At 39.2% G+C, this 25,849-nt stretch overlaps 3 protein-coding genes and 1 long non-coding RNA gene across 13 annotated transcripts in view; 3 read left to right on the top strand and 1 right to left on the bottom strand.

The window, feature by feature from the left end:
* Positions 1 to 8,535, bottom strand: part of LOC111246264 (uncharacterized) — a 44,698-nt gene extending 36,163 nt beyond the window's left edge. For 7 of the 9 annotated variants that reach the window (XR_015324739.1, XR_015324741.1, XR_015324736.1 and 4 more), the window contains exons 1-5: positions 7,666 to 8,535; positions 6,923 to 6,971; positions 2,582 to 2,674; positions 1,553 to 1,627; positions 965 to 1,110 (exon numbers count right to left, since the gene is read on the bottom strand). Coding sequence is in view for 3 of the 9 variants with exons in the window: in XM_086984950.1 (XP_086841076.1) it covers positions 1,010 to 1,110; positions 1,553 to 1,627; positions 2,582 to 2,674; positions 6,923 to 6,971; positions 7,666 to 7,701 (354 nt within the window). In the remaining 6 variants the exon portion in view is untranslated. Of the gene's footprint in view, positions 1 to 856; positions 1,111 to 1,552; positions 1,628 to 2,581; positions 2,675 to 6,922; positions 6,972 to 7,665 lie in introns of those variants that run through there. The other 2 variants (XM_086984949.1, XM_086984951.1) reach the window with 2 other exon arrangements.
* Positions 5,636 to 11,511, top strand: Uxs (UDP-xylose synthase). Of its 2 annotated transcripts, none has more exons than XM_022795555.2 (8): positions 5,636 to 5,982; positions 6,186 to 6,294; positions 7,279 to 7,439; positions 8,535 to 8,795; positions 9,013 to 9,151; positions 9,346 to 9,463; positions 9,789 to 10,058; positions 10,569 to 11,511. In XM_022795555.2, exons 1-8 carry the CDS (start codon positions 5,895 to 5,897, stop codon positions 10,653 to 10,655), a joined length of 1,233 nt encoding a protein of 410 aa, XP_022651290.1. In that variant the 5' UTR covers positions 5,636 to 5,894; the 3' UTR covers positions 10,656 to 11,511. The 2 variants fall into 2 exon arrangements, with proteins under 2 accessions (XP_022651290.1, XP_022651289.1); XM_022795554.2 differs by having other exon boundaries at positions 9,346 to 9,526.
* Positions 11,512 to 12,401: 890 nt separating this feature from the next.
* LOC147757019 (uncharacterized) lies at positions 12,402 to 24,919 on the top strand. Its single transcript, XR_015324744.1, has 2 exons — positions 12,402 to 12,490; positions 24,342 to 24,919. It is a non-coding gene; the product is annotated as an uncharacterized LOC147757019 (long non-coding RNA).
* shtd (anaphase promoting complex subunit 1) lies at positions 12,406 to 20,580 on the top strand. The gene is made up of 2 exons (XM_022795875.2): positions 12,406 to 12,868; positions 15,048 to 20,580. The coding sequence occupies exons 1-2, from the start codon at positions 12,672 to 12,674 to the stop codon at positions 20,200 to 20,202; spliced, it is 5,352 nt and encodes a 1,783-aa protein (XP_022651610.1). The 5' UTR covers positions 12,406 to 12,671; the 3' UTR covers positions 20,203 to 20,580.
* Positions 24,920 to 25,849: the final 930 nt, after the last annotated feature.

Here is a 25,849-nt window from a genome sequence, read left to right as displayed (position 1 = left end):
CCGCATTCCCATTGCACCGTATAGTGCAAGGGGTTGGCAGTAGAGTGAACGTTATTTGTTTGTTGTGGCAAAGGCATTCACAGTTATCTTAAACATGTTGAATGCACATATATATATATATATAACTACGAACATCGAGTTGCGACATTGTCCAATTTGTAACACTCGATAAAAGTAGTCTAAAGTAGACCCTGACCCTTTAACTAACGGATAACTTTGATCAATTATTTTCAAGGCAGTTTCCGCTTACCATCGAGCGTTGTTGAAACGAAGCTGACGATACGTCATCCACTAGAAGTTCGTGCACGACGAAGTACGCAGGCGTAATTTTGCATGCCATTGCCATGCAAAATATTGCCACAATAAAATGTATTGAAGTTCTTTTGATTTTACTGTTTGTACATACTGCATTTGTAAAGGTAAAAGCTACTTTGTATTCGGTCTGCTCATTCATCTGTGAATTTTCCACTTCGTAGTAAATTAGCCGGCATTTAGGGTGGTCGACTCTGGTACTTGCTACCTGCCTCAGTTAATCGATTGGCGTATAGCCAGCGTAATATGATTTGTCGCTACATCATGGACCGTCCATGTATGAACCCATTCCGGAAATAATTATCTACTACTGAACTTTTTTTTTGCTACTAGTAACGATTTCCACAAAAAATTACATGCCACGCTGGCACAGCAAACTTTTCCTAATCTATAAATATTTCGACCTAGCGCCTGTCGCCAATCGAGCTGGTTGCTAACGAACAGCATCATAGATTCTATATAAAGCTAGCTCAACTTCGCCTACAGACATTGAAGCGCACAGATCCGTAACACATACATAGTTCGGATGCTACTTGACACGATAGTGGTTTGTTTTTTTTATTTTTTTTTTTTTTTATCTAACCCACCTCAAGCCCGACCTCGTCTTTGACTTGAAACGGATTCGTTCAACTTACGTGTTACCCAGTTATACCTCATTAACCTGCTGCAGTACCAGTTGTTTCACCAGCCAACTCATTTAATTGTTCGGGTCACCCTTTTTTTCTGCTATACACCCATCAGCGTGCGTCATTAACCCGATCAGTTTGTTCCAGAGAGTCTGCTTCAGTTGTGCTTCCCCTACAGTGATCCAGACATGTATAAGTATAGTAGTAGAACTCGTTCGTATAAAGCCTCGTCGTCAGCATTCGAATTGCCACTGCTGTGGTCTTAACTGGCCACGGTTACTCTGCTACTTCAAGGTAAAACCCCACTATCTAATCCATATCAGTAAAAGTCAAAATAGCAAATAAGACAAAAACGATACTCGCCGAAATAGAACCACTGTCGAAACCCCCCCCCCCCACTATTGAGCCTTTTTTCGTTTGCATTGGGGCTTAAGCAGGCTGTTTGACGATGAAGCGATACGCTTGGAACGGACTTGTTCCACGCATATCGTTTCCACCGTGGTATTTTCTTATCAAATCAAGCCTAGACAAATAAAATCACAAAAATTGTAAAAGCTGTTTTCAAGACCACCACGCCAAAAAACATCCGCACATATATGCCTATGGACTCTTACCTGCTTTTGATGATCGGACAGCGAGAACAAACGTACGCCATTGACTGAGTAGTTTTGCGTTGATTATTTTTTTACCTAGACCGACAGAGTAGACATATATATAGACAGTAAGTTAAAGTGCTCCTTGTATGGGTTTACAGAATAGGGGCCTTGGTGCGGCGCAGACTTATTGAGAAAATTGTTATAGTTCAAACACTACTTCTATTATATCTACGGATATAATTTAAATGCACCAACTAAACAACAATCGATACTAAATAAGCGAATAGTTCTTTGCTTAGATTACACAGGGTTATCATCAAGCGTTACAATCCTGGCAAGTTGGGCCAAAACTTTGGCAAAGGTCTAGCCCATTTCTAAGGCTAAGAAGGAGCGATTATGCAGGAGCGCGTTTCAGGAACACTATTCTGGACTTTTGAATGTAGCGCTTGGCTTTGCGTATGCTATTGAATAACGTAGAGTAGGCATCCGTTCATTAAAGTGATCCTGAAAAGCTTCGGGATGCATTTAAGATGCAACGGAAAATATTTCACAGCTTCAGAGGACACATTTTTATCATACAATTCAACTACCGTATCGTCCTTCTATGTATAGTCCCTCAAATAGTATGAAATCCATTCATATACCGCCTGCAAACGATCTGCAGCCCTGACATAACTAGATCTATAGCCGCATGGAAACTGCTGACGGATCGCCTACGAGATCTGTGAAGTTATCGCATATTGCAAATAAATTACATGGCTTGCCCTGTAGCAACTGATCCGCTTTTGTGCTTTGAATTAAATAACACGTCTAAGATAAAAATAAATAGTGTGTCATACTAAGCGTCCATACACAGTTGATTCTAATGCGAAATTTCTGACAGTCGTTATCAATTTATTGCAGATGTTATACAAAGTGGTGAAGTTTTCAATAGATACTTCCGTTCTAGGAGGCAAATCCTGTGACCCAATGAAATAAGCTTTCAAAGTAACACTAACATGTAAATTATTAAAAATCAATTCAAAGTTAACAAAACTTACCACTTACCAGCACTAACGATGGTAATTAAATCTACTGGAAACGCTATTCGCGTACGCCACATGGTCTGGTCGCGTGATTCGCTTGAGAGTATGCAAGGCGCTGTATTATACAGAGGAAATAGTGCCAATGTAATCCGTACTGTATCAAACTGTCTAAGTTAGGTTTGTTTTTTGGCAAAATAATTGTTACTACTGTGTTTCTGCTTAAAGGCTAATACGTTTATGAGATAAAAATTCTTAATGAATAGCGCCATATAATATGGGTCATAAAAAAAGAAGTCTGTTTCTTCTACGCTTACCATATACGAAGTCAATCAGCGTGAGGCACCAGAAATGGCACCATTTTGTAATATATTTATGGTATCTTTTTGATGTTCAAGATGCATCTGTGGACTCTTGAGGAACAAAAATCATGCATCCTGATATCGCCATGCAAAGAATATAAACGAAACAGTATCACCTTGGAAGAAATTGCATCGGTGCACACAGCTCATGGTCTAACCGTTGTATTTGGTGAGGTATGGAAGCACTGCTTTATAGAGAAATTAAGAAATACAATGTTCGACAAAAAGGTGAATTTCGTCCGAGATCTTTTGTGATAACAAATAACAACGTGTTGGAAGTAATGTAGTGGAAGCCAATAAAATGCAAGAGAGTTCGCACTGAGATTTGGAGTATGGAAGAATACCGAAATTATTGACTTCGCTTAAATTTATTAGATAAAAAAAAATCGGACAAATGAATAACGCGTGATTCTGGCGGGAAAACGTGTAAACATGTTTGGCTTTCTTCATTTTCACGTTATCTATTGTTTCTTCGAATTGTAACCTGTAGTGAAAAATGGACCTGTTACGGTAATCGCACGATCACAAGATGAACGCAGTGATTCAGCAGGACCTCACCCTAAAGTATACGCGTAGAGCTAGCTATAAGAGCTTCCGAATCGGGCCTACCGGCCTAGTGCAAGTGCTATCCACTGCGGTTTCTTGAGTCCTGATTCGTAGATTATAGCTGAAGTACTCAATAGTTGAAAAATATGATGAACGGGCGCCGCATTAAACAGCCAACATTAGTGAATAGAGATAAAGCATTGCTACTACTGTTCGACTTCACACCACAACAATTATACACAAACGAAGCTATAGCTAGAGGCAAAAGGAGTTTATCCTCAAAAACTATCATTTGCCATAAATATTTGAATAAATATCCCATAAAAACATCATCCTGTTAGTGATTTGAAATGGACAGACCAGTGCAAGGTATATTATGATACATTTTTATTATGACATATTTTTTTTTATGAATTTATTTATTCCTTCTCGCTAGAAATCATCACTTCTAGTGTTGAAGAACTTGTTGATTGGTGCCTCAATCCCCCTCTTTAGATCCCTCATTTACTGTTACATGTAGGAGTAATCTGTCGGAATGACTTGTGAAGAATATGGTTGACGGCTCTTACAGCATTTGTCACGTCTGGTCTGGCATAATCATAAAGAAGCACAATTTAGCCTTGTCTATTGGGTGAGTTCTGTTAAGTAGCCTCGTTTACTCAATGTTGCTGGGTTTCTTTCAACAGATTCTTGTTGACAGCCTCGTTCTTCTCGAATATCATTTAGTATGTAAGATTGTTCCAACTTCTCTTTTCACCTGGAGCTTCATCTTTTGAGCCTGGACGTTATATACAATTCCATTCTCGGCGTAACTAAATTACGAAGGACATAGTGTAGAAGTAAGCAAATAATGAAAAGGTAGAAGGTATGAAGAAATGAAAAAAATTGAAAACCAATTGCGGAAGTACCAACTTAATGCTCTAGCGACTATTCAAATTTCACCGAACGCTCCAAAGAACACTAAGACTATACTCAGTTTGTCTCTATCACTGATACATAATTGTACTACAAGCCAGCCTGAGAAATTCAGCTACATATGGAAAATTTCCAGCTAATTCGGCCCGGATAAATAATCGGATGTGCTGATTGCGCAACTAACAGTTACGATAGAATGTCACTATAGAACGATTTACAACCATTTTCAGAAACGTTCTACAACGTTAAATTCAACATATCGGTATGGGAGAAAAGCAATGGTATCAATGATTTCCTATTTTTTCTTACACGGTGGGACACAAATAGAGATTTCGTTTCGACTACAAACTTTCAATGTGGATCTCACTGCATTAAAGACGAACAATAGCAAAAATGCGCGCAGGGAGTACGCTATGTTTCACTTGAATAGCAAATCATGACTAGGCTTGTAATAATCAGTTTTTAACCAGCATCGCACAACGCTGTCGAAATGTCTGAGTCATTTACTCAGACGTCTTATTACAGGCGCACAGTAGCTGTTGCGCATTCCACATCAGAGATGAACGGGTCCGGCCGTTCAAGGGCGCGTCTCGCCTTCCGCTGTTCTAACAGTTAGGGTCGCAGATTCGGCCGTTTCGTTTGAGACTGCGTCTTGTCCGGATTGAATGAAACAGAGATTAAATGCTCCGCTTTAGCCTACTTTGTGTCAACGTCAGACGCTGTCAGATAAACCGAGAAGAAGGGGTTGCTGTGTTGTTCGGTCCTAGTGTATTTCTGCGTGCACTCAAATATGCTCAGATTTACATAGCAGAGACTTTCTCAAAGGCCGAATGACCATCTGCAGTATTGTGTCTCGCATAATGTGTTAACGAGTACGGCGGCAAAGCTACTTATGGTTCCTTTTTTTAAGGGGCAAGAATATTTTATTGTATTCGACACAAAGCTGTAGGACGCTCAGTTGCTGCTGTCCGCCTCATTTAGCCGATAAAATAGAATAGATAAACGTTTAGATTATCACGAACGAGGACAGTATAAACGAAAAGGATATGGTAAACAAAGAACCCGGCGGTTTGTGATCTCACGGTAGACACGCACTAAAATGCTGTTGTTATCACAGCGGACCTTCTTTCAAAGCACGTCGACGCTGTGAAGGTTGCGCTTTTGCCGGGTCTATTGCGAAAACGAAATGCATTGCATCCATGACTTCGTTCATTTACGTCAATTCGCTAGGTATACTATTGTATTTGCCATTAGACAAGGAGACAGCAACAAGTTTCGACATCGGTTTAAATTTGCCGGCACAATCCAAGATGGCGACGCCCATATGAAATCTTTCCGTAGTTCAGTGTTCGATTTTTGACCCTGATTGTGTTTGCGCCAAGCCTTTGGCGGAGAAACTTCGAAAGCTGGCCGCGCAGGGGGAGACCTTGTCGTTCTGTATAGTGTAGTGCCGTAACGGTGTGTAGCAAGATGCTGTGCTCTGGTTCGACAGCTCCTTGAACGCCTCTGGCACAAATGGAGCTGCAATGGTGTTATCGACGACCAGGACTATCTAAGATGAGATTATACTATTGCATTGGTTGCTTCGCGGCAATAGCATTAGGTAGGTGATGCTTTCAGAGTATCTAACCACAACTTCATCAATAAGCTGGAGCCCTCAGACAGTTCCCAGGTAAAACATCTTTGGAAATCTACCTTTCTCTACAAGGCATTAATTAGCAATCAGTGTCTAGACAGTCAGCATTCTACTTGATACGTGACATTGATATGTGGTGGCCATTGAATTCTGTTTCGAATCGTTTGCAGTTTTCTTAAGCTATCAACATTTGGCCGATTCTCTACAGCTAATAGAGAATACCTCGCCAGCGCGCCAATCTATCCAAGACAATACGCAGAGTCGCCGCGTGAATAATGAGTAGGTTCTGTATTTTAGAAGAAACAGATATTCGTTTCTATTCACTGTCTTTGACTGTAGATAAATGAATCAAATATATATGCATATTTAAACAGGTATGCCGTCAGTAACAGATCGTTAAATCAGGTACGAATAAATAATAATAATAATTACTATTACTTATTTTATTATTATTATTATTGTTATTATTTTTAGAAGTATAAATAAAAATACGGATTAAAAATTACTATTATTAGCTAAAATAGAGTATATATTGGCGTTCGTTAGTTTTCTTTAACTTCTAATGTACCTAAACAGAATATTAATGCTTAGCTGGCTTAATCTCAGCGTTTCAGTTTCTGTGGCATCAACATTAACCGAAAATGACTTAGGCTTTCTTGAGTGGAAGGATGTCAAATGTACGTGACGTCTTGTAAAGATTTTTTTTTTACTAAAAAATTACGTTGAATTAATTTCGTAAATTATGAGGCTATTAAAGGAATTCAAAAAATATAATTGATATATACAGTTACTTACTTAATTATAAAATTATAACAAACAGTACCTAAGTAATCGGATTGCAAAAAAAAAATAGTTATGAATTAAGTGAACAACTTAAGCAAACAGAAACAAAGAAATATATATTTACGATATTTGTAGATGTTGTGTTCGTTGCTGAAATGATCGCATATCCGATACTGCAAAGTCATTACAAATGTATCATCTTTTAGCTTTTTTAGGGGAAAAAAGAACTTTAGAGCCTAAAGTAGTTGATATCCAGAGAAACTTTTAGCCCTTATTAAGTTAGTGTCTGGGGGTTTCTATGGCGTTCAAATTTACAATTAGTTTGAAAAAAATATATTCGACTTAATTATGTTATGTCTGCTATATCGAACATATTAACAAAAATTTTAAAGTGTCAACCTTTAGGTTTTTCTCATTTACCTTAAAAGACTAACATTCAACATAGCACTAATTAGCCACACGCTGGAATTGGGCTTGCAGTGTTCATCACGGAGAGCAAGAATCTCTAATAGTGTCTTTGGAGGAGCGTATTCATCAATTAGAAAATCGTATCCGCGAACTCGAGAAAAGTTCAGTGGCAAAATCGTACCCGAAAGTTCGTCATTTGCCGCTTAAAGCAAAAAAAAGGATCCTCGTTACAGGTAAATACAGTATCAGGCAATTTTAGATTAACGATAAAACAAATTATTTCCTTCGTAATTAGGCGTTTTGTGTTATTAATACTGCATCCATGGTAGGTACATTACTCAAGATCACAATAGTCTGCAATTTTATATACTACTATATTATTTATTACCGGTTTTATGTTAGAAATCGTTTACTCTATGATATTTACTTCGTTCTACATTCTATGCGAACTATACTAACCATCTTTGTTGACGACTCGTACTTTTCGAAACACATTGGTACCAATTCTTTAAGACCACTATGGTTCGCTAGTCAAGTAACCATCTATTAGCTGTTAAACAATTAACGGGTCTATTCAGTCAGCCATGGCGTAGCTGGTCAAGATTATCAAATGTCAAGTTTAACATGGAAACAATCGAAAATACAATAGCTATGCACGAGGCTTTTAGATAGCCCAATAAACCCTGTCTGGTTATCACAAACGGAAGTGCTTTCTTTCAAGGCTGTCGTTGCCTTGTTAGCTCGTGTAAGCCGCAATGTCTTCAATACGACAGGATTCCGTCCATGTATAATATAAGGCAGATTGCTATGTTGAACCTTTCGAACAACTAGAGCAAGGCGTCAGGCGAGGCAATTGTAAGGGCGGATTTTACCATAATGCCACAAATTAATGCTATTTTTTTGCCATAAAGGGACAACTAATTAGAAGCAATTTATACCGAAAAATATTGCCAAATTTTTACTATTATAATAAAAGGCACAAAGCACGAAATTATGAAAGTGTTGCATTTGCAGTCTTCCATAGATTGCTTAACTGAAATGTTGGCTGATTAATGAATTCAGTATTTCAAAAATACATAACGCTAAATGTTGACGATTTCTTTCGTGTGATTAGGCAAATTATGATTATATATATATATATATATATATATATATATATATATATATATATATATTATTTTTTGGCTTTGAATTGCAGTGTGCGCTTGTAGTGTGTTTCTTGGTCAAATATCTCATCATAAAACAAACATTTAATGTGCTGAAGTGTTTCCATTGTTTCTAAACTTCTTATCACCATTATGGGTTGCTTGATTCCCGGATATCGGTAGGTGGCGCCGGTTTCGTTGGTAGCCATCTTGTCGATCATCTGATGTCACATGGCCACCAGGTGACGGTGGCTGACAACTTCTTCACGGGCTCGAAGCGGAACGTGGCGCACTGGCTGGGCCATCCTAATTTTGAATTGCTACAACATGACGTCGTGAACCCATTATTTGTCGAAGTCGATCAAATTTATTCTCTCGCTTCACCAGCCTCACCACCACACTACATGATCAACCCGGTGAAGACGATCAAAACCAACACTTTAGGTGAAAAAGCAGCTCAATTAACGAATCAGAGTTTTTTTTATCTTGCTTTGTTCAGGTCTTGCTAACGTCCAGTAATGGCAACATGCCAAAACGTTTATTCCTTGATCCATTTTTATTCAGTCGTTTATCCATTAATCCCTTTTTGAAGCACACTATGTCACTATGTCAAGCTACGGTAATGAAATGATGGCACGCGATCTCTTCAATGATCTTTTAGGTACAATTAACATGTTAGGGTTGGCCCGTCGTGTAGGAGCTCGTATTCTAATTGCTTCTACCTCCGAGGTGTACGGGGATCCGGAGGTGCATCCTCAATCGGAAGATTATTGGGGACACGTAAACCCGATAGGTCCCAGGTATGGGAGCCTTTTCGAAATTTTTTTAAATACTCAATTTTAAATTAATATTTTGAGATGGTAAATATAAGTATGTGTAAAACCGTTGAGAGCGGATGAATTAGCGGTTATTCGTTCTACGTAACATTAGAGTTTTCTTTTTCTGTAGTACTTTTGTGACTCATGTGTACACGTCTATTTTTTGACACTGATAGATCCTGCTACGACGAAGGCAAGCGTGTAGCGGAAGCGCTGGCATACGCGTATGCTAAGCAGGAAGGTGTCGAAGTGCGTGTGGCTCGCGTGTTTAACACGTTCGGGCCTCGGATGCACGTGAGTGATGGGCGGGTCGTGAGCAACTTTGTACTGCAAGCCCTTCAGGGTCGTGATATCACTGTTAGTTGCTATTGTCAAATATGAAAATCAAATTAAAGAAAAGCTGATTTGAAACAGTAACAAATACAGTGAGAGAGATTTACAAAATGAAATACTGCTTAGTACCTGCTTTTAGTTGTTATTTTTAAGGTATATACAATATAGTTGGTAATCAACGTAAAATGTGCTGATATAACATTCGTGTCTTGTGAGAGTAATTTCTCATGGCTTTTACGTGGGTGTTGTTGTGTCTTTGCTATTTTACACATGGCGTTGTTCGTAGATTTATGGCAATGGTAAACAAACCCGATCGTTCCAGTACGTGTCGGACCTCGTCGATGGCCTCGTACGCCTGATGAATTCCAACTATACGTTGCCAATAAATCTTGGCTATCCCGATGAATACACTATTGCAGAATTTGCCCATCTCATCAGAGATCTCGTAGCCAACCCATCTGCTCGCATCGTGCATCAGGATGGCGTTATTGATGACCCTCAGAAACGAAAGCCTGATATAACGCGAGCCAGAAAAGAGCTTAATTGGGAACCAAAGGTACATTGAATTAAATTGGAATAAGTTTGCCGAGTTACTGACCGGCTTGTTTCTATTTTTCTCTATAAACTCACCAAAGCGACCAGACGGATTAACTAATTCGAATGGTCGCAATAAAGGAGTAAGAATGAAGTGAGCGTCTGTCGAACTTGGGATACGACTGACTAATTTGTGATTGTAAACCTAAGAAGACCAGCGCAACAGAAAACAATATATGACAAATCTGTATTTTTTTTTCTATAAAATACGTTCAATTTAGGTTGCGCTTTAATTTGAACGTCCTCGAAAGCCTTTGCATCATATTATACATTCGTGTCGTTTTTAATACAATTTATATTGACAGTATACACTAATTTCCCTGTGAAAAGTCTTAAACGGATAAGCCCTTAACTAAAAAAAGCCTAAATCAGGATCGCTGGTTGAAGCCTGTGGCACGACCTGTATTAGCCATATGTTGTCTGGTGGAAGGGAACAAACCTATTTAAATGTCTGTTTTTCAATTTTTTTTAGGTTCCACTTCAAGAGGGACTCCTGAAGACAATTGCTTACTTTCGGAATGAACTCGCGATAGCGCCAAAGCTAGACGATGAATTGTAGGATTTTATAGGGAAAGGAAACTCTCGTATCTAGTTTTTGGATGGCATCCTTGAGTTTAAATTTGTAATGGAGTGTGATTGTACGTATTTTGTGGATTCTTGTACGTAAGCCAGCTTTCTATCGTTAGCGTCACTGGGTTTAGTGATACTGGTAGATTTAAATTTGTATCCATAGCTGAGAATGAAAATACGAACAAACATTCTACTGATATGGCCATGTCAGGTCCTACATATCGTATTCATATTTGCGTTGAAATGTTCGCACAGCTTAATCATTTATTAAGGCGCGCACCCGTTATACATATGCGGTATGAAGAGATGCATGTGGTGTCTCCATATAGAATTCTGTAAGATTTTTAGTACTGTTTATATAAATCTGTGCCTATTTATGGTTGATATATGCATACTTTCAGCCGTTGACTGGCTACAAAATAAAAAAATCCTAAAAAAATAAAAAAATCTTTTGCTACAAAGTACGATTATAGAGAGTGATTCGGAAGATGCTGGTAGATAAACGACCCGCAGTGAGAACATATTAATGATATATAAAATAATAATAGCAATAGTAATTGTCTGTGTGTGTGTGAGAACGGTTCTCTGCGCATTGGATGTGAGGTGGTGACGTTGTATTGTTAAATTGGAAATAGCGTTTCATGCCACCTGCTGGAATGCATTAAGGCATAAATTCTTTGCCAGGATAAAGAAAACTAGTAATGGACCGGTATAGGGTTGTATGATATCAATCACAACGAACATGCCACGAGTGTTAACTCCATTAGTGTAGCATTTGTACAAAGAAATAGAAGAACAGTTGCTGTTGGTAAAGTAAATAAATGAGTAATAAGTATATGTATTGATGTGATGAGTTTTTATTTTGTTAGAGTATTTCGGAAAGAGAAACGTGAACATTTTTGGGGCCACGAAAGTAGACATTTGTAGAAACGACAATATTTATAGTTAAGTAAGAAAAATGCAAAAAATAATGCATTGCATTATTATAATTACACTGTAAGTTGTAGCCAAAGCTGAATACTCATCCTTAAAGAAAAACAAATCGAGAGTTGAAAAATACCCATGTTTTCGCAACCAATATAATTCATTAACTACGGCGGAATACCGTGTCAAGACATACCGTTTTTAGGGTCGTTCTTGGCCTTTTGACTTCATGCTTGCTATTATTTAGATCAATGATAAAGCTAAAGCAGTTCCTGAATCCTTTATATAGATTATAAAAATATATTTGTATGCATATTTTTTTTTGCCTTCATAAGGCTATCACTTTTGCGTATCAGCCTACAACCACTACCATGACCTTACATTATCCTTTATTGAGGTAAGACTGTTATCGAACTTTAAAAGAGTTGAGGAGATGTATCTAAGAAAAATCAAGGATAGGTGATATGTGTATAATAGGAGTTCGATTTAATGGCAAATTGCCTTTTTTTACTAACTCAGCTTTGCATAATATTAATAGCAACGGTTTAGTAATCTACGATTTATCTTAATTAAACATAACATTTTTTGCATTTTCTATATTTCTTTGAAGATCTTGGATAAGTGTATTATAATTCGTGACTGTGGTAGCTTAGTGGATCACGTATTCGCATTATATATATAGTTAAAGTATTATCTACTGAAGCACACGCACTTGTCTAATTTCAACGATATTTCAAATTTACCGGGTTGTTGCTTGAATCTCGTCTGTTTCTTTTGGACATGTGATTAGCGTAAGCGCCTGTCGGTGGCAGTTGCCGGCGCGCTGCGGCCGCGTTCACACTTGGACGGAGATCGGCATCGCCAAAAACCAACTATTTTCCATATTGATAGATTTTCCGTGTGAGTGGTTCGGTATATATCACAGCTAACTCTGTGTCTATCTTTACGTTATTGTCGCATCTGCGACGGCGGGGGGCGGGTCTGTATAAATCTATGTGTTTGTGGATGTGTGATAAGTGTGTATGTTGCTCGGAATTGCCGAGGGCCGGTGCAGTGCAAACTGGCGGCTTCTTCGGACGCGATGTTGAGCTGCGCCTCGGCTCCACGTACGGCTACCTGCCGAGGACGTGAGGCACTTAGGAATCACCCGGGACCGTTAAAAATCGATGACGCTTTTGACTCCAGTACCTATGATTTACTGTTTCCTCATCAGAGCGGTAGCACCAATGCTAATAATCTCAACATTCTCCAGAGCAGTAGTTCAAAATCACCTGTAAGGTACGAAAATATTCTAACGTTAATTCTTTCAAATAGCTTACGAGCATGCGATGGTGGTAGAGTGCAAGACTTAATCGAAAGATTAGAACTGTAAACATGCTTTGGCGTGGCTGTTTATCTTAGAATATGCGGTGCGCGCACAGACGTCTCAGATGAAAAACAATAGTCATTTCTGAACGACGGAATACTCAGGAAAGTAAACCACTTTTTATGTTTTTAATGATACGCTTATTGGGAGAACCCAGTAGTCCTAATCACGATGAAGTAAAAAGGTCTACGTATTTCACTCGTATTCAAACTGACGACATTTGGTAGTTATTTTTCGCTTTATTCATAGAGATACTCGAAAGTTTCCTAGAAAATTCTAAGATGATAGTATCTCACTTTAGAGCTTTACAAGGGACAAAAAGTTTACCGACGCTTAAACACCGCTCATTGTTGTATCCAGATTCTGCTTAACGATGTGCATTCTTTATCGCGATATACAACTGATACTGTTATTTTGATTAAATAAGGATTATAATTGGAGGAAAAATACGTACACTAACAATATCTGAGTTAGCTTTGTCTTAGGAACTTACTAAAGATTATGGCTTCGTTCTCTGTGGTCTCGACGAGAAAGGATGCACCCGCATTATTACCATAAATATTTAGTCATCAATTTTATCTCTTGAAAGCCTTTCAGTGAAAAAAATATCTGGCAACTCGCTGATGTGCAAAGTGTTTCAAAATGCATGCCGAATAGTTCAGGGAAGTGTTAGAATTCGATAAAAACCATTTTTTCCGACGTAAACCACCCAAACTCAAGTGGAGTCAACTAAATACTAAAATGCGTATTGCCTGCAAAAAACCGTAATGTACCTTTTTTGATAAATTTCTAAATTTGAGGTCATTGCATTTTTCTTAGGACGGTCTGTTGCTTGTCTAACATGATTGTCCGGGCTTTCTAGTGTAAATTTAATCTTTGAAAGATTTATAAAAAGTCCTGTCTACGAAACCATTGTTAAACCTCTTAACAATTAAGTTGCGAGAAACCATTTCACTACAACATTATTTATCTACTTCAATTTAATTCAACTTAGAACTTTTTTTTATTGACGTTGGTATATATAGGTGAAGCTACCGCATTCACCCTAAAATAATCAAAACTGAGTGTTTTTCGATGACTACTGGTGATGGTGCAGGGGTTTAATAAAGGAATGTATAAAAAAAAACGACAGAACTAAAAGTGGCGTGGATAAGTTTATAAAATGACCCAGTCGTCTGTGTCAGTGATTGATCGGTTGACAGTTTAGTTGCTACTATAAAGAAGAACTAATAGCATAGAGCAGAAAATTGATTGATGAGCTAAAAGCCAGAGACGAGGTTTAAAGACCTTATAAAACAGAAGAATTTCAAATAGCTAATATATTTTCAAAAACGAATGTTATTTCCTTTTTATTAGTACTAAGCACGTCATAACTGCCCGTACTTCGTATATTTTTGCGATCTGACACAAGCTGTTGACCCTTTTTTCGAATTTTTGCAGAATATTTGCAACTAAAGGCCCTAAATCTCTACATACTGACAGAGACGACTGGGTCATTTTATAAACTTATCCACACCACTTTTAGTTCTGTCGTTTTTTTTTATACATTCCTTTATTAAACCCCTACACCATCACCAATAGTCATCGAAAAACACTCAGTTTTGATTATTTTAGGGTAAATGCGGTAGCTTCACCTATATATACCAACGTCAATAAAAAAAAGTTCTAAGTTGAATTAAATACATTTCGCTGCTTATCTGCAATTGATACGTATAACAATTTCAAGGCTATAAGTCAAGAATAGTGAACGCAGAATGGCTCTTGTGTGACTTACTATTTGTCTTCGTATATTCAAAAATTACTGTTCGTTTGTATTCATTTTATATAAAATGCATATTAGCTTAAACAACAAGGTCCCTTTATACGTACATGTTTTTTTTTTTCTCAATTGGGAAATTATGCCACGAGACTCCGAGACGCTATTAAGCAACTTTTCTCTTCTGCTCTGTAGCCTACCACCCTTTAAAAAAATGCTTAGTATGTACGGCGTGTCGCAGATATTCTGAGGTTTAAAACAAAATCAATAATTTTCTAAATGAACTATCTGCGGTATTATTACTAACAAGATGAATTACAATTTTAAACCCCCAGGACAACGGTGTATCGTCGCTACCGATCCACCGCGGGTGATGAGCCCGTGCAGGAGGAGCTATGCCTCCAGGGAAACGTTCTTGTACTCACAGAAGTCAAAGCAGACATACAACGAACACTGAAGACGTTTACACTATCCGAAGGACGTAATGAGGTATTCTGGGCGAAGTATTGCACTAATGACATCAAGTCACGTGCTGTTCTCAAGGTGAACCTTGAACAGGCGTCGATACATCTCAAGCGGATCAACTGCATATCAGCATTGAATTCTCGCAGTAAGTTGCTGCACACATTCAGTAGCGATGGTAAAGACTTTGTTACACATGTACCATTTGACGTACAACGCATTTGGCCAACGGATAAAGGCGTCTTGTTGGAGAGAGTGGCTTCAAGGGATAGCAAAGCTCCAAAAATCTTCTCTTTGTTCCATCCACTGGATGAATTGGCGCCCGTAGAGATCGTCTATACGCCTCACAGAAAAATCATTCAACACGATGGTGTCAGCATATGCTTCAGTTCGGAAAACAGCGAATATGTGGTAATCTACAATAGCCGCGAGCTTGTCCATTCCGTATGTCGATTACGACTGGCGAGCTCCGCTGAGTTACATGGCGGGCTCAAAATGAAAGATACGTTGAGTTTACAACGTGTAAACAGCCCCGCCTTTTTTTCTTCGACGCCAGTTGTGTCGCCCGCTAATCAGTCCACACCAGTTCCTTCATATCCGCTCCGAAGTCGCCTTACAGACACTCCAAAAAGTCGTTCAAATCACAGCCCAGGACTAATGCGTGTACAGCAAAAGTCTACACCATTGAGAAGCACTCCAATTAGAACGCCTGTTCGAAGTGGATCAAGCAGCCACTTTTCAGTATCAACACAAAACCCTGACCTTTTAAGTGCCACATTTTCAGTGCCTGGATTCAATCGAACTTCTATGTCATCATCTATGTTAAGCCGTCTTAATGCAAACATCACAGTCATCTCAGAACCAGTTCTTTCAGATTTGACTCTCGATGTAATATTTATTGATAAATTGGTTGTGCCCAATTCAACAGAAAAAGTGCGCATCGTTGATGACCTCCTTGGAAACCAATATATTGTTCTGTACCTGGCTTCGATGAAGAAGCTGCGTCTCTTTAAATTGTCATCGGGAAACTTTGCACCCGCTGGTGAGATCGTGGCCTACGACTTTGAGCACGTTGAGTCGCTTAAGATGATGCTTGTAATGACATCCGCTGAGGGTCACCTATTTCTGTACAGTGGAACAACACAACTGTGCGCAGTCAATAACCCTTTAATGTCGTCTTCACCACTAATGCAGACCCGAAGATCTCGGGGCTCCAGCTCAAATGATCTCCTTCGTTCGCCCGTTAATGTTGCTTACCAGTTTAAGTCAGCTGGCGCTGATGTGGTGTATATCCAGGACGTTAGAGAAAATAAAGAGTATGTGCTTACTTTACCGCGCGCAAAATCATGCGAAACAGTTAAGAATTGTATTGAAGGTTTAGAACAGTTACTAGAGCCAGAGATGGTTCTACTAATAAAATCTAAATGGTTTCTTACCAAGAACTCTATGGACGGCAAGACTCCTGCCAAAGAGCTACAGACATTCATGTCCATGCTATTTCAACTTGTCGGTTTTGAAATTGAAGAACCCAGTTTGTCTAAACACAAGAGACAACGAACAGAGTCGGACGATGAGGAAGATTGGCAGTTCTTAGTGAATTTCAATAGTCTACGGGTTGGTACGCCCGGCTTCAAGTTCAACAATGTGCTCAGTCCACTTTGTTATCATATCTTATTTGCTCTACACATTGTATATGAAGATCTCAAGGTTAACAGTGTTTTAGGAGAACATTGTAGGGTTATGGCAGAGTATTTATGCCGACTTGCTTCGTCACTGGCGTTGTGCTCTTACCGTGATTACTATCTCCGCGATTTTCCTACAATGAAGAATGTCAAGGCTCTTAAGCAGCCTGAAAGAGGCCTGAGAAACATTCGCATGCCAGACTTTTTCGAGACTGAACCGCCCAGTTTTATGAAGTTCATTTTGAGTGCGTTAGCGGGCAACTCTGCAGGAAAGGTGTTTCCGTGTCTGGCCGGCGTGACTAGTAACATTCAGTGGGCAATCCAGGTGTTCGGATCACTTATTGCTGGAGGAGAGATGGCCTATAAGCATTTGCCTGCAATAAGAGTGTGGAAGAGCAGCCCGGCAAACCTTGTCGAGACTCTGTCATCACCCGATGTGTCTAAACTCAACGTACGGCTAGGTTACCGCTTTATGTTCAGCAATCTTATTCAGAAGTTAACTGAGCGGTGTACACACGACTTTAACGAGGAATTGTATTCGCTTCTCGGACGGAGAGATCTGGCGAAACAGGTCAAAAAAGTACATCTGTCGGGGAAAGCTAAACCACACTCGTTCGTATCATTACCCACCGAAGGAACAAAAGGAGGAGAAGGTTTTGAGAATTTGTTTCACCCTATGCTAGCGCTACGTTTCGGTGAAGATTATCGTATTAAAGAGGTGTGCTCGATGTTTGCGACATCGACCCCAGTCACAATCAATATTCAGCAGGGAGCTGACATGAGCGATCATGATTTCGCCGAGGAGCAAGAACGCCATTTATACAGTCTGTGTATTCGAACACTGGCGCTGCCTCTAGGCCGTGGAATGCTCACACTTGACTCGATCCACCCCATCATCAGTGAACCTATTGCTATTCCGCACTGTGATCTCACTGGACGAGTTCCACCTAAAAATACTGTGATTGAAATGAAGAACATCGAGACGCCACCGAATATGACACAGTGGCCTTTGTTCCATAATGGCGTCGCTGCCGGGCTACGAGTGGCTAGAAACGCCAAAAACGTGACGAGCGCGTGGATAGCTTTAAACGAGACGTATCAAGAGATGAATGCAGACACAAACAGTGGAAATAGTAACAACAGCAATAATGGTGGTGTTTTAGAATTCGGCGGTTTTATGCTAGGCCTAGGCCTTTCCGGACACCTTGCTGCACTAAACCCCGTATTCATATGCGAGCTACTCCGTAAACGTAACGCAATCATGAGTGCAGGCGTACTTCTTGGTTTAGGGGCATCGAAAAAGGCGACGATGAGTCAAGAAGCCACGAATCTAATAGCAATCCACATCGATGCGCTTCTTCCGTCGACATCGACGGAGCTTGATGTCTCTGCCGAGTGTCGTGTTGCCGCCATTTCTGCCCTTGGTCTGCTCTATTTAGGGTCAGGCCATCAACATATGTGCGACGTGTTACTCAGCGAGATAGGCCGTCCTCCTGGACCAGAAATGGAGCACTGCATTGATCGAGAGAGTCATTCTTTAAGTGCTGGTATTGCATTGGGGATGGTGATGCTCTGTAAAGGTGCGGATAGTTCTCAGGTAATGCAAAGCAAATTGAGTAACACACTATACAACTATATGGTAGGCGGTCCAATTCAGGGGGATGCGAATCGAACACACCGCTCGCCCAGTTATCAGATTCGCGAGGGAGACCATATAAATATAAGTGTCACTTCTCCTGGAGCCACCTTGGCTCTTGGATTGATCTATCACGCAACGGAGAACCAAAACATTGCCTCGTTAATGAGCGTGCCTGAGACGCAATATCTATTGGACTCTGTGCAGCCAGATTATCTGCTCCTAAGAACGCTAAGTAAAGGTCTTATTTTATGGTCTCGGGTGTCACCTACTAAGGAGTGGGTGGAAAGCCATCTCACCCAATTTATCAAGGAAAACGCTTTTAAGAGGCCCTCAGAAAATAGCCCACTAGACACTATTGATTATGAAGGCGCCACTCAAGCATACTGTAATACCTTAGCTGGAGCGTGCTTCGCCCTTGGGCTAAAGTTTGCAGGGTCTGGAAACAAGGATGCTTTTAAAACACTGATGCATTATACAATGATGTTTTACGACATCCAAAAACAACCGGCAGCTGAACAGGCAGGCAAAAACACGATTGAAACCAGTTTATTGGTATGCTTGCTTGCCTGCAGTCTTGTCATGGCAGGAACGGGTGATCTGGACGTGCTTCGACTCTGTCGGGTTCTTCGGAAGAGGATCGGCCAGAGCACCAATTGCGTGTTCTACGGCAGTCATATGATGATTCACATGGCTATTGGATTTCTATTTCTAGGAGGCGGAAGTCTCACGCTATCCACAAAGCCTGAGGCTATTGCCGCACTTGTGTGCGCCCTCTACCCAAAATTTCCGACCCACTTTTCGGATAATCGTTACCACCTCCAGGCTTTGCGTCACCTGTACGTATTAGCTGTAGAGCCCAGACTTCTTGTATGTCATGATGTTGTGTCGAATAAGTTGGTCAAATCAAAGATCAAGGTTTCTCTGAAGGGCAAAGGTGAAAGTGAAGAAATGTTGGCACCCTGCAATCTACCTCCATTCGAATTTATAGACACTGTCACTGTTGACGACGAACGCTATTGGAAGGTCGAATTCCGTGAAAAAAATATGCACCTCCTGAAGGAGGTCCTCCAGAATCGATCGTTTGTTTATGTGAAACAAAAGGCCGGCTGTCTTTCATACGTTGAGGACCCACAAGGATACCGAACAACGCTCGCCCAGTGCCATATCAAGGAAGCCCTGCGCGGTCGTAACGTGGAAAATCGACTTCAGCACCTCGAAAGCTTCTCAAACACTCCAATGGTAGCGAAGTTCGTGGAAAACCTGCTTCTGCCTGGCGCGACGCGAGACCAGGTTCAAGAAAGACTCTGCACAATCGTTATGGAGTGTGCAGCTGATGAACAGATGGAACTTTTACCGATTCTCACCGACTTAATGTCACTTCGACTCGAACCCGACTGCACATTTAACCTGCAGCAGTTCAAGATGATTAACGAATTTTTGGCGTATTCGTTCCAGAAGCAGATTTCTATCTGTGGAGAGAATGTTGTACGCGAGCTCGTGGCCGAAGTAGAATCACAGTTAGAAGGTTTCAAGGGGACGGGCAGCACTACCCACTCTACAATCAATAATGCCTCATACGAAGTGTGGTACGGTCGCCGACCAGAGCAGGTCCCTAGAGGGCTTCCGGCACTCTTCCTGCAGCTTAAGGATTCAGAAATGTCGCTTAGCGCAATTGTCAAACTGTACAATTCGTTGGCAGATTCCTGATTTTCAATCCGTTTACAAAAATACCATACAAATACATTTTGTACAGTTGTAGTCACCAAATCAAATGGAGTTACACGAATGGAATTTCATACTTGGTGTAATTGGCGGTTTTTAGCTTCCTAGTAAAAGATGTCATGTAAATTAGCAGAGCTTTTGTCTAATCGCGGAACATAGGGAAGAGTTTGGTCATGGTGTTTGTGGGTGGCAAGTGCAAATGCTGACAGTGGCAAACTAAGTTTGTAGTGGGCACAAGTGGGACTTGATGGAATCAAAAAATCTGTATATGGGAAACGCAGAGCTTAATATTGTTGTTGATATCGAATCTCCCTGTTAAATAGTAGCAGTAAATAGATGTGTAAATAATTTGTATTTGCCTGATGTATTTTGTAATTCTCTTTACATAGGAAGAAATATATAAATAATAATAATATTAATAGTTATAATTTATTACTAGATTTCGTGTGACAAAATTGTTTATGTTTATATTTTGATTTATCCAAGAAAAACTCGTAAGATATTAAAAGATGACTCCTCTTTATTGCTATATTTAGTGAAGGAACCGATTCCGAATTTGAAAGCGATGTAGAAAAATGCTTACAGAGGAGCGGTTATAAACACTATATATAGTGTTCTCTGTAATTATGTATAAATATAAATATCTCCCATCTCTCCATCAAATGATATATATCCTCTTTGTCACGAAACAGCGGGTTTCATCTGAGGGAAGCTTTTCAACCACGGTTTGAGTTTTTGATCCGTGTTGAAGGTAGGGCCACGAAGGTAATTGCCCAATGAATAGGAAAGGCAGAAGTCTGTTGGTGCGAACAATGAGAGTGCAATAAAATCTCTCATTCGAAGTTGGAGAGAGGAACTTTGACGATGTTTACTGCGTGTGGCTTCGCCTTGGTATACAGCCGGATGGCCTAATTTCGTACATCGGGCTTCTTTACTGAATAGCCTTGTTGACACGATGCAGCTGGACCAAATCAACGCACCGATCAATTAGCTAACTCGTAGGAAATAACCAGTAACCAGTGAATCAGGCTTTTGCAGTTCCATAAAGATTTTTGTCGTGCGTCCTACTTCAAAGGTCCTCCACATGGTGGTCATCAAACTTAGCTGATCGACCTGAACGGCGTCCATTCTTCAGGTTCCGGTACTGTTTTCAAACTTAGTAATCTGCTCTTGAGCATTGTTTTAGTGATGGCATTATCACCATACACAACGCAAATATCCCTAACTGTTTCGTCGGTATTTTGGTGTCAGTTCCGAAACCCACACTTTTTTCACCTGGAACATCCATCCTTGAGAAGACCTTTCGAGCTGAAATTGGATTCTTAACATAGTATTATTCCAGCACGATGATAGAGCAGGAAGAGCGTTTTCGATTGATTTAACAGCAAAACAGGAGAAATCAGAAAGTTTTTTTTTAAAATGCGGAACTTATTTTTCAGCCTAGTGCACAAAATAGTTTCCTCAACATTCCATACCAAATATACCAAGATCTTGAAATTTGGCGGCTGCACATCTCAAACGGTCTAAATAATATAAAACCTATACTATTGTTGTTATTATTGTAGTACTGTATTGTCGTCATTTGTCCATATTATGTTTCAGGATCACCATACGAGGTATTTATTCAGTGTTGTAAAGGTTGATAAAAGTCACTTGTTTGTGTACCATTGGTATGATGGAAATATTAAACATTTTACTCATTTTATTCGTAATATTCATGGGCCATTGCTTATGTTTAACATAAATAGCATAATATAGCATCTTCGCGGATACATTATTAGGTAAATGGAATTTTTCCAGTTTCATTATCTTCATGAGTCTTATATGCAGTCTACAAAAACTGTTATCGAAGAGTCACCGAGAGTGAAACCTTCGCAGAGCGAACGGCGTGCTCTTTAAATATAGTGGGACAGTTTCATAACATCCGAAGTGATGCAGATATACAAATTATTTCCAGTCCTGTGAAGATCCTATTCGACAGCGTTTCTTTTTATTCTCTACAACTTTTGCCTAATTCGTCCGACTTAACAAAAACAAAAAGTCTTCAGCATTATTCTTAACTTAGCCTCATGGTCTTAGCGTACAGACAAAAGAAAAAATAACTTTAAAGTAACGAGCTTCTAGCGTACATTTTATCTTTCAGGGCTAATACAACTCGACAGTAGAAAGGCGTTCGACTCTGCGTCTATGCAGCCATTAGTACAATGTTAGCATTAAACGTTCTAAGCTATAAGTAGTCATACTTCATCCGTTGACTGTATACTGAAGTAAAGATGTTTGTCAATTTGAATGAGCTCACTTCTTCATATATGAGGCAAACCATGCTCAGAAACTACGGAATAAAATGGCCGAGGGCATTAACACGTTTTTTCATGCACCGCATTATTCATAAATACCTGTTTTGGGAAATTTAAATTAATGTGATATCACAGTGGAGTATTTTGGGGTAGGTTCGAATGTCCTGTTGACCACATGTAGTTGACATGTTTGTGAGATCTTCAATTTTATATAACATTCTGTCAAAGATTTGTAGTTAACTTTTAGGAGCTGTTTCATGAATCGTGTAGACAGGCTGACCGAGCTAATAGATACAATGGAAACTATTGGTAGTACCAGTTTAAGCAGATACAGACATATACATTTTATGCCAACATTGGCTTGTTCGGAACTGTTCAGGGTGCCCAAGTACTATTAATAAACAGAATTGAGTATATATCTATATAGTCTTTGACTATTTTTCAGTAATAACAAAAAAAGGAATAAGAGTAATCAAATTATGGGAAAGAATTTAATTCAGTGTTTAGAATCAGGGCTTAGTGATTATGGTTGTCTTGGTCAGGAGTAACTGTTCTGGTAAAATTCATCGGAGATTTGTGAAAACACAAAATACGAATGTCTTCCACCGCAGTTCATTACCAACGCAATCATTTTAGGAACGGAAATTGTAGAGAAAGTGGCTACTGCTGAGAACTTCAAACAAAAGAGTAAACTGGTGTGGTCATGGACAGCTTTAGGCAAGACAGAGCATAGTCTTGGTGGCCCCTGTCGGCGCATGCTATAAAGTAATGATAAAAACGCTAAAAATGAAAAAAGAAATACAAATTGAGTACCTTTTAAACTGAGTTCATGGTAAATAGAAACACGTATGGTGTAGTCTAGAGACGATTTGCAAATCTATTATCTGCAGGAAGCCTAACTAAAGCACAGCATTTACGCAGACGAGCGATGGGTTAGTTGTGTGTTACCTACTAGAGGAGTGTCAAGCAAAAGTATAGCTTCAAACAAAAGACAAAACTGCTTCGGTAATACTTCTGAATGGGTTCAGAAGTATTAGGTTCAGGGTAAGTTTATGCTAAAACTTGCAATTGACATCTAAGACATTTGTTGTTAAGAAACAGTGCCCGAAAAGAAAACTATTGAAGATGGCAAATAATTTGAATTCGTGAAGAGCCTGATGGATGTGTGACGCAACAGTACGACTTTATTGCTGTGCTACAATCACGGCCTGAATTAAAAGAAATAGATCCGAACGAAAGCTTTAGCGCCCATAATCTTCAGGATCCACGTGATTGGGATTACCTGCATGACTTAAAGAAACAATAAGCAGTATGTCCTACAATCCGTATCTCCTTAAGTGTACTCATAGCTTCTAGTCTAACATAACGTAGAATGCCTTTGCTTTAGGTTATTGAGGCCTTTAAGTAGTTATAGTAAAATTCTGTATTAAACTTTGATTTTTAACATTTTTTTTTTAATTGAGACAGGCTTTTTAAGAAAGTTTACAGTTGTGGCGATAATAGGTCGGCGAATTTTTGTACAATTCTAGATATTCTGGGTGTAGCACGTGAAAACCACGGGAGGCCTATTTGCATTATATCTTGCCCATCTCTGAGAATATTCATATGAGCGAGGCTCAATATTTCGGCATGCCTCGATCAAAATTTTGGCTAGAATTCGAGAACCTTTAATACAAGCTAATTTCTCCCAATCTGATTTAAGTTTACCGCAATTTTTCTACCCGATGATAAGATGGATAAGTCGCTTGCAAAAAACGGTGGAGCCAAAGAAATTATACTTTATCATTCGTCGTCTAATTGGACGTTTTCTTTCTTTTCGTGTCTTAGTCGTGTTGACGTTTTCGTTTGTTATGAAATCTGCAACATCCTGCCATAATGAAAATACATCTACAATTGCAAGGACACAAGGAAGATAGAAGCATCAAATAAACACAGAAGAACTCCAGCTGTTCGTCTGCAATAAAGTATTTATTGAAAATTCACGTTAAGGCAAATGCGTCGTTGTAAATTTATAGAGAAAAATAACCAGCAGTCAACACAATCGAAAAAATATAAGGAAGTCGGTATTTTATTGCCAAGAAAATTTTCGAGTTCAAACAAACCCTTCTTATGAAAACAAAGTACTTATATTGATGTACGCTCCAGTTTTAACACACAGAATATTCGCAAAGGCAAGGAATTGCTATTCAATTTCGAACGGAATTCGGTGTGAATTTTATGTTAAAATCTGTACTAACTATGCACTTGTGCAATTCTACGTAGAAAATATTCGTTCGCGGTTCCTGCATTTTAATCCCATTCAGAATCAAAAACAGAATTGAATGTCTGTGGCGTACGGATTGAGCTGGTCACGAGTGTTACCGAGCGATCCAGTCGAAAAATACGAACTATTTTTGTTAATCCTATTCAGTCTTATCATTATCAGCATGTTAACAACTGCGTTGCTTTATCGATTTCTGTGCTGTTTTGATTTAATCGGTTCTAGGAAATAGCCTTATAAATTTCAGGCGTCTGCTGAACGGTCAATCAAGAACTTTTAAGTGTCGGCACAGATTATAGGAGTGAAACTAGTTCAGCGATAATTTAAGGCAACTCTATATTCATTGTATTGTGTTGGGTAATCACATTGCTCTTTTTGATTTATAGCAGCACGCCAATAGAGTCTCCTGATTCCATGTAAACTATCCATGTTGATTGCCTCAGAAACACGTAAGGTTAGGACTTACTAGTTACCGTAAAACATCCTAGAAAACTTATCCCCGATACCTAGCAGTTTTTCTTCAAATTTCTCGTAGAACGATACATACATTTCTGCATAAATATAAGCTTTACAGTTAGGCTTTAAAGAACGATACATGGTTAATGAACACGACGAATGGCATTATTAAATATTGTACCGTTCGTTTTTATCGTTGTTTGGCTTGTGTTTCACCGAAAATCAATCTTAGTATTGATAATTGCTGACCTTGGCTTTTTTTTTTATTTAAGTGTCGTTTGTTGATTGCTGGGAAGGTAATCAAATATCTAGAAAATGACAACATTTTTATCCCACTGTTTTTAGTTATTGCGCTGCTAAACATCATTCTATGTAGACTGCCATAGATCTTACCCTTTTCTGGCCTTTAAATCAAAATTATCGTAGTTAAAACATGCAACTGTAAGTGAATGATAGGATAACAGACATGCGCTAAATGACTTAGGGAATTACATTATACGGTTTAACCCGTTCCTGACTTGCCCATAGGCATATACACCAAAAGACCGTCAGAGACCTATTTGTAAATATAAGCATACATGTTCGTTATAAAATTTTATAGATCTAATTGTTATTAGTC

The sequence above is a fragment of the Varroa destructor genome, unplaced genomic scaffold, assembly GCF_002443255.2.
Source record: "Varroa destructor unplaced genomic scaffold, Vdes_3.0 BEIS01000003.1, whole genome shotgun sequence".
Lineage (NCBI taxonomy): Eukaryota > Metazoa > Arthropoda > Arachnida > Mesostigmata > Varroidae > Varroa > Varroa destructor.
This window is presented reverse-complemented; position numbering and strand designations above follow the sequence as displayed.

Bases quoted from the DNA above. Each gene is read 5' to 3' on its own strand.
- Uxs (XM_022795554.2), top strand. From the start codon at position 5,895: ATGGAGCTGCAATGGTGTTATCGACGACCAGGACTATCTAAGATGAGA. The intron at 8,796-9,012 runs GTGAAAAAGCAG...ATGATCTTTTAG, and splicing joins GATCAAAACCAACACTTTAG to GTACAATTAACATGTTAGGG. The intron at 10,059-10,568 runs GTACATTGAATT...AATTTTTTTTAG, and splicing joins AGCTTAATTGGGAACCAAAG to GTTCCACTTCAAGAGGGACT.
- shtd (XM_022795875.2), top strand. From the start codon at position 12,672: ATGTTGAGCTGCGCCTCGGCTCCACGTACGGCTACCTGCCGAGGACGT. The intron at 12,869-15,047 runs GTACGAAAATAT...TTAAACCCCCAG, and splicing joins AGTTCAAAATCACCTGTAAG to GACAACGGTGTATCGTCGCT.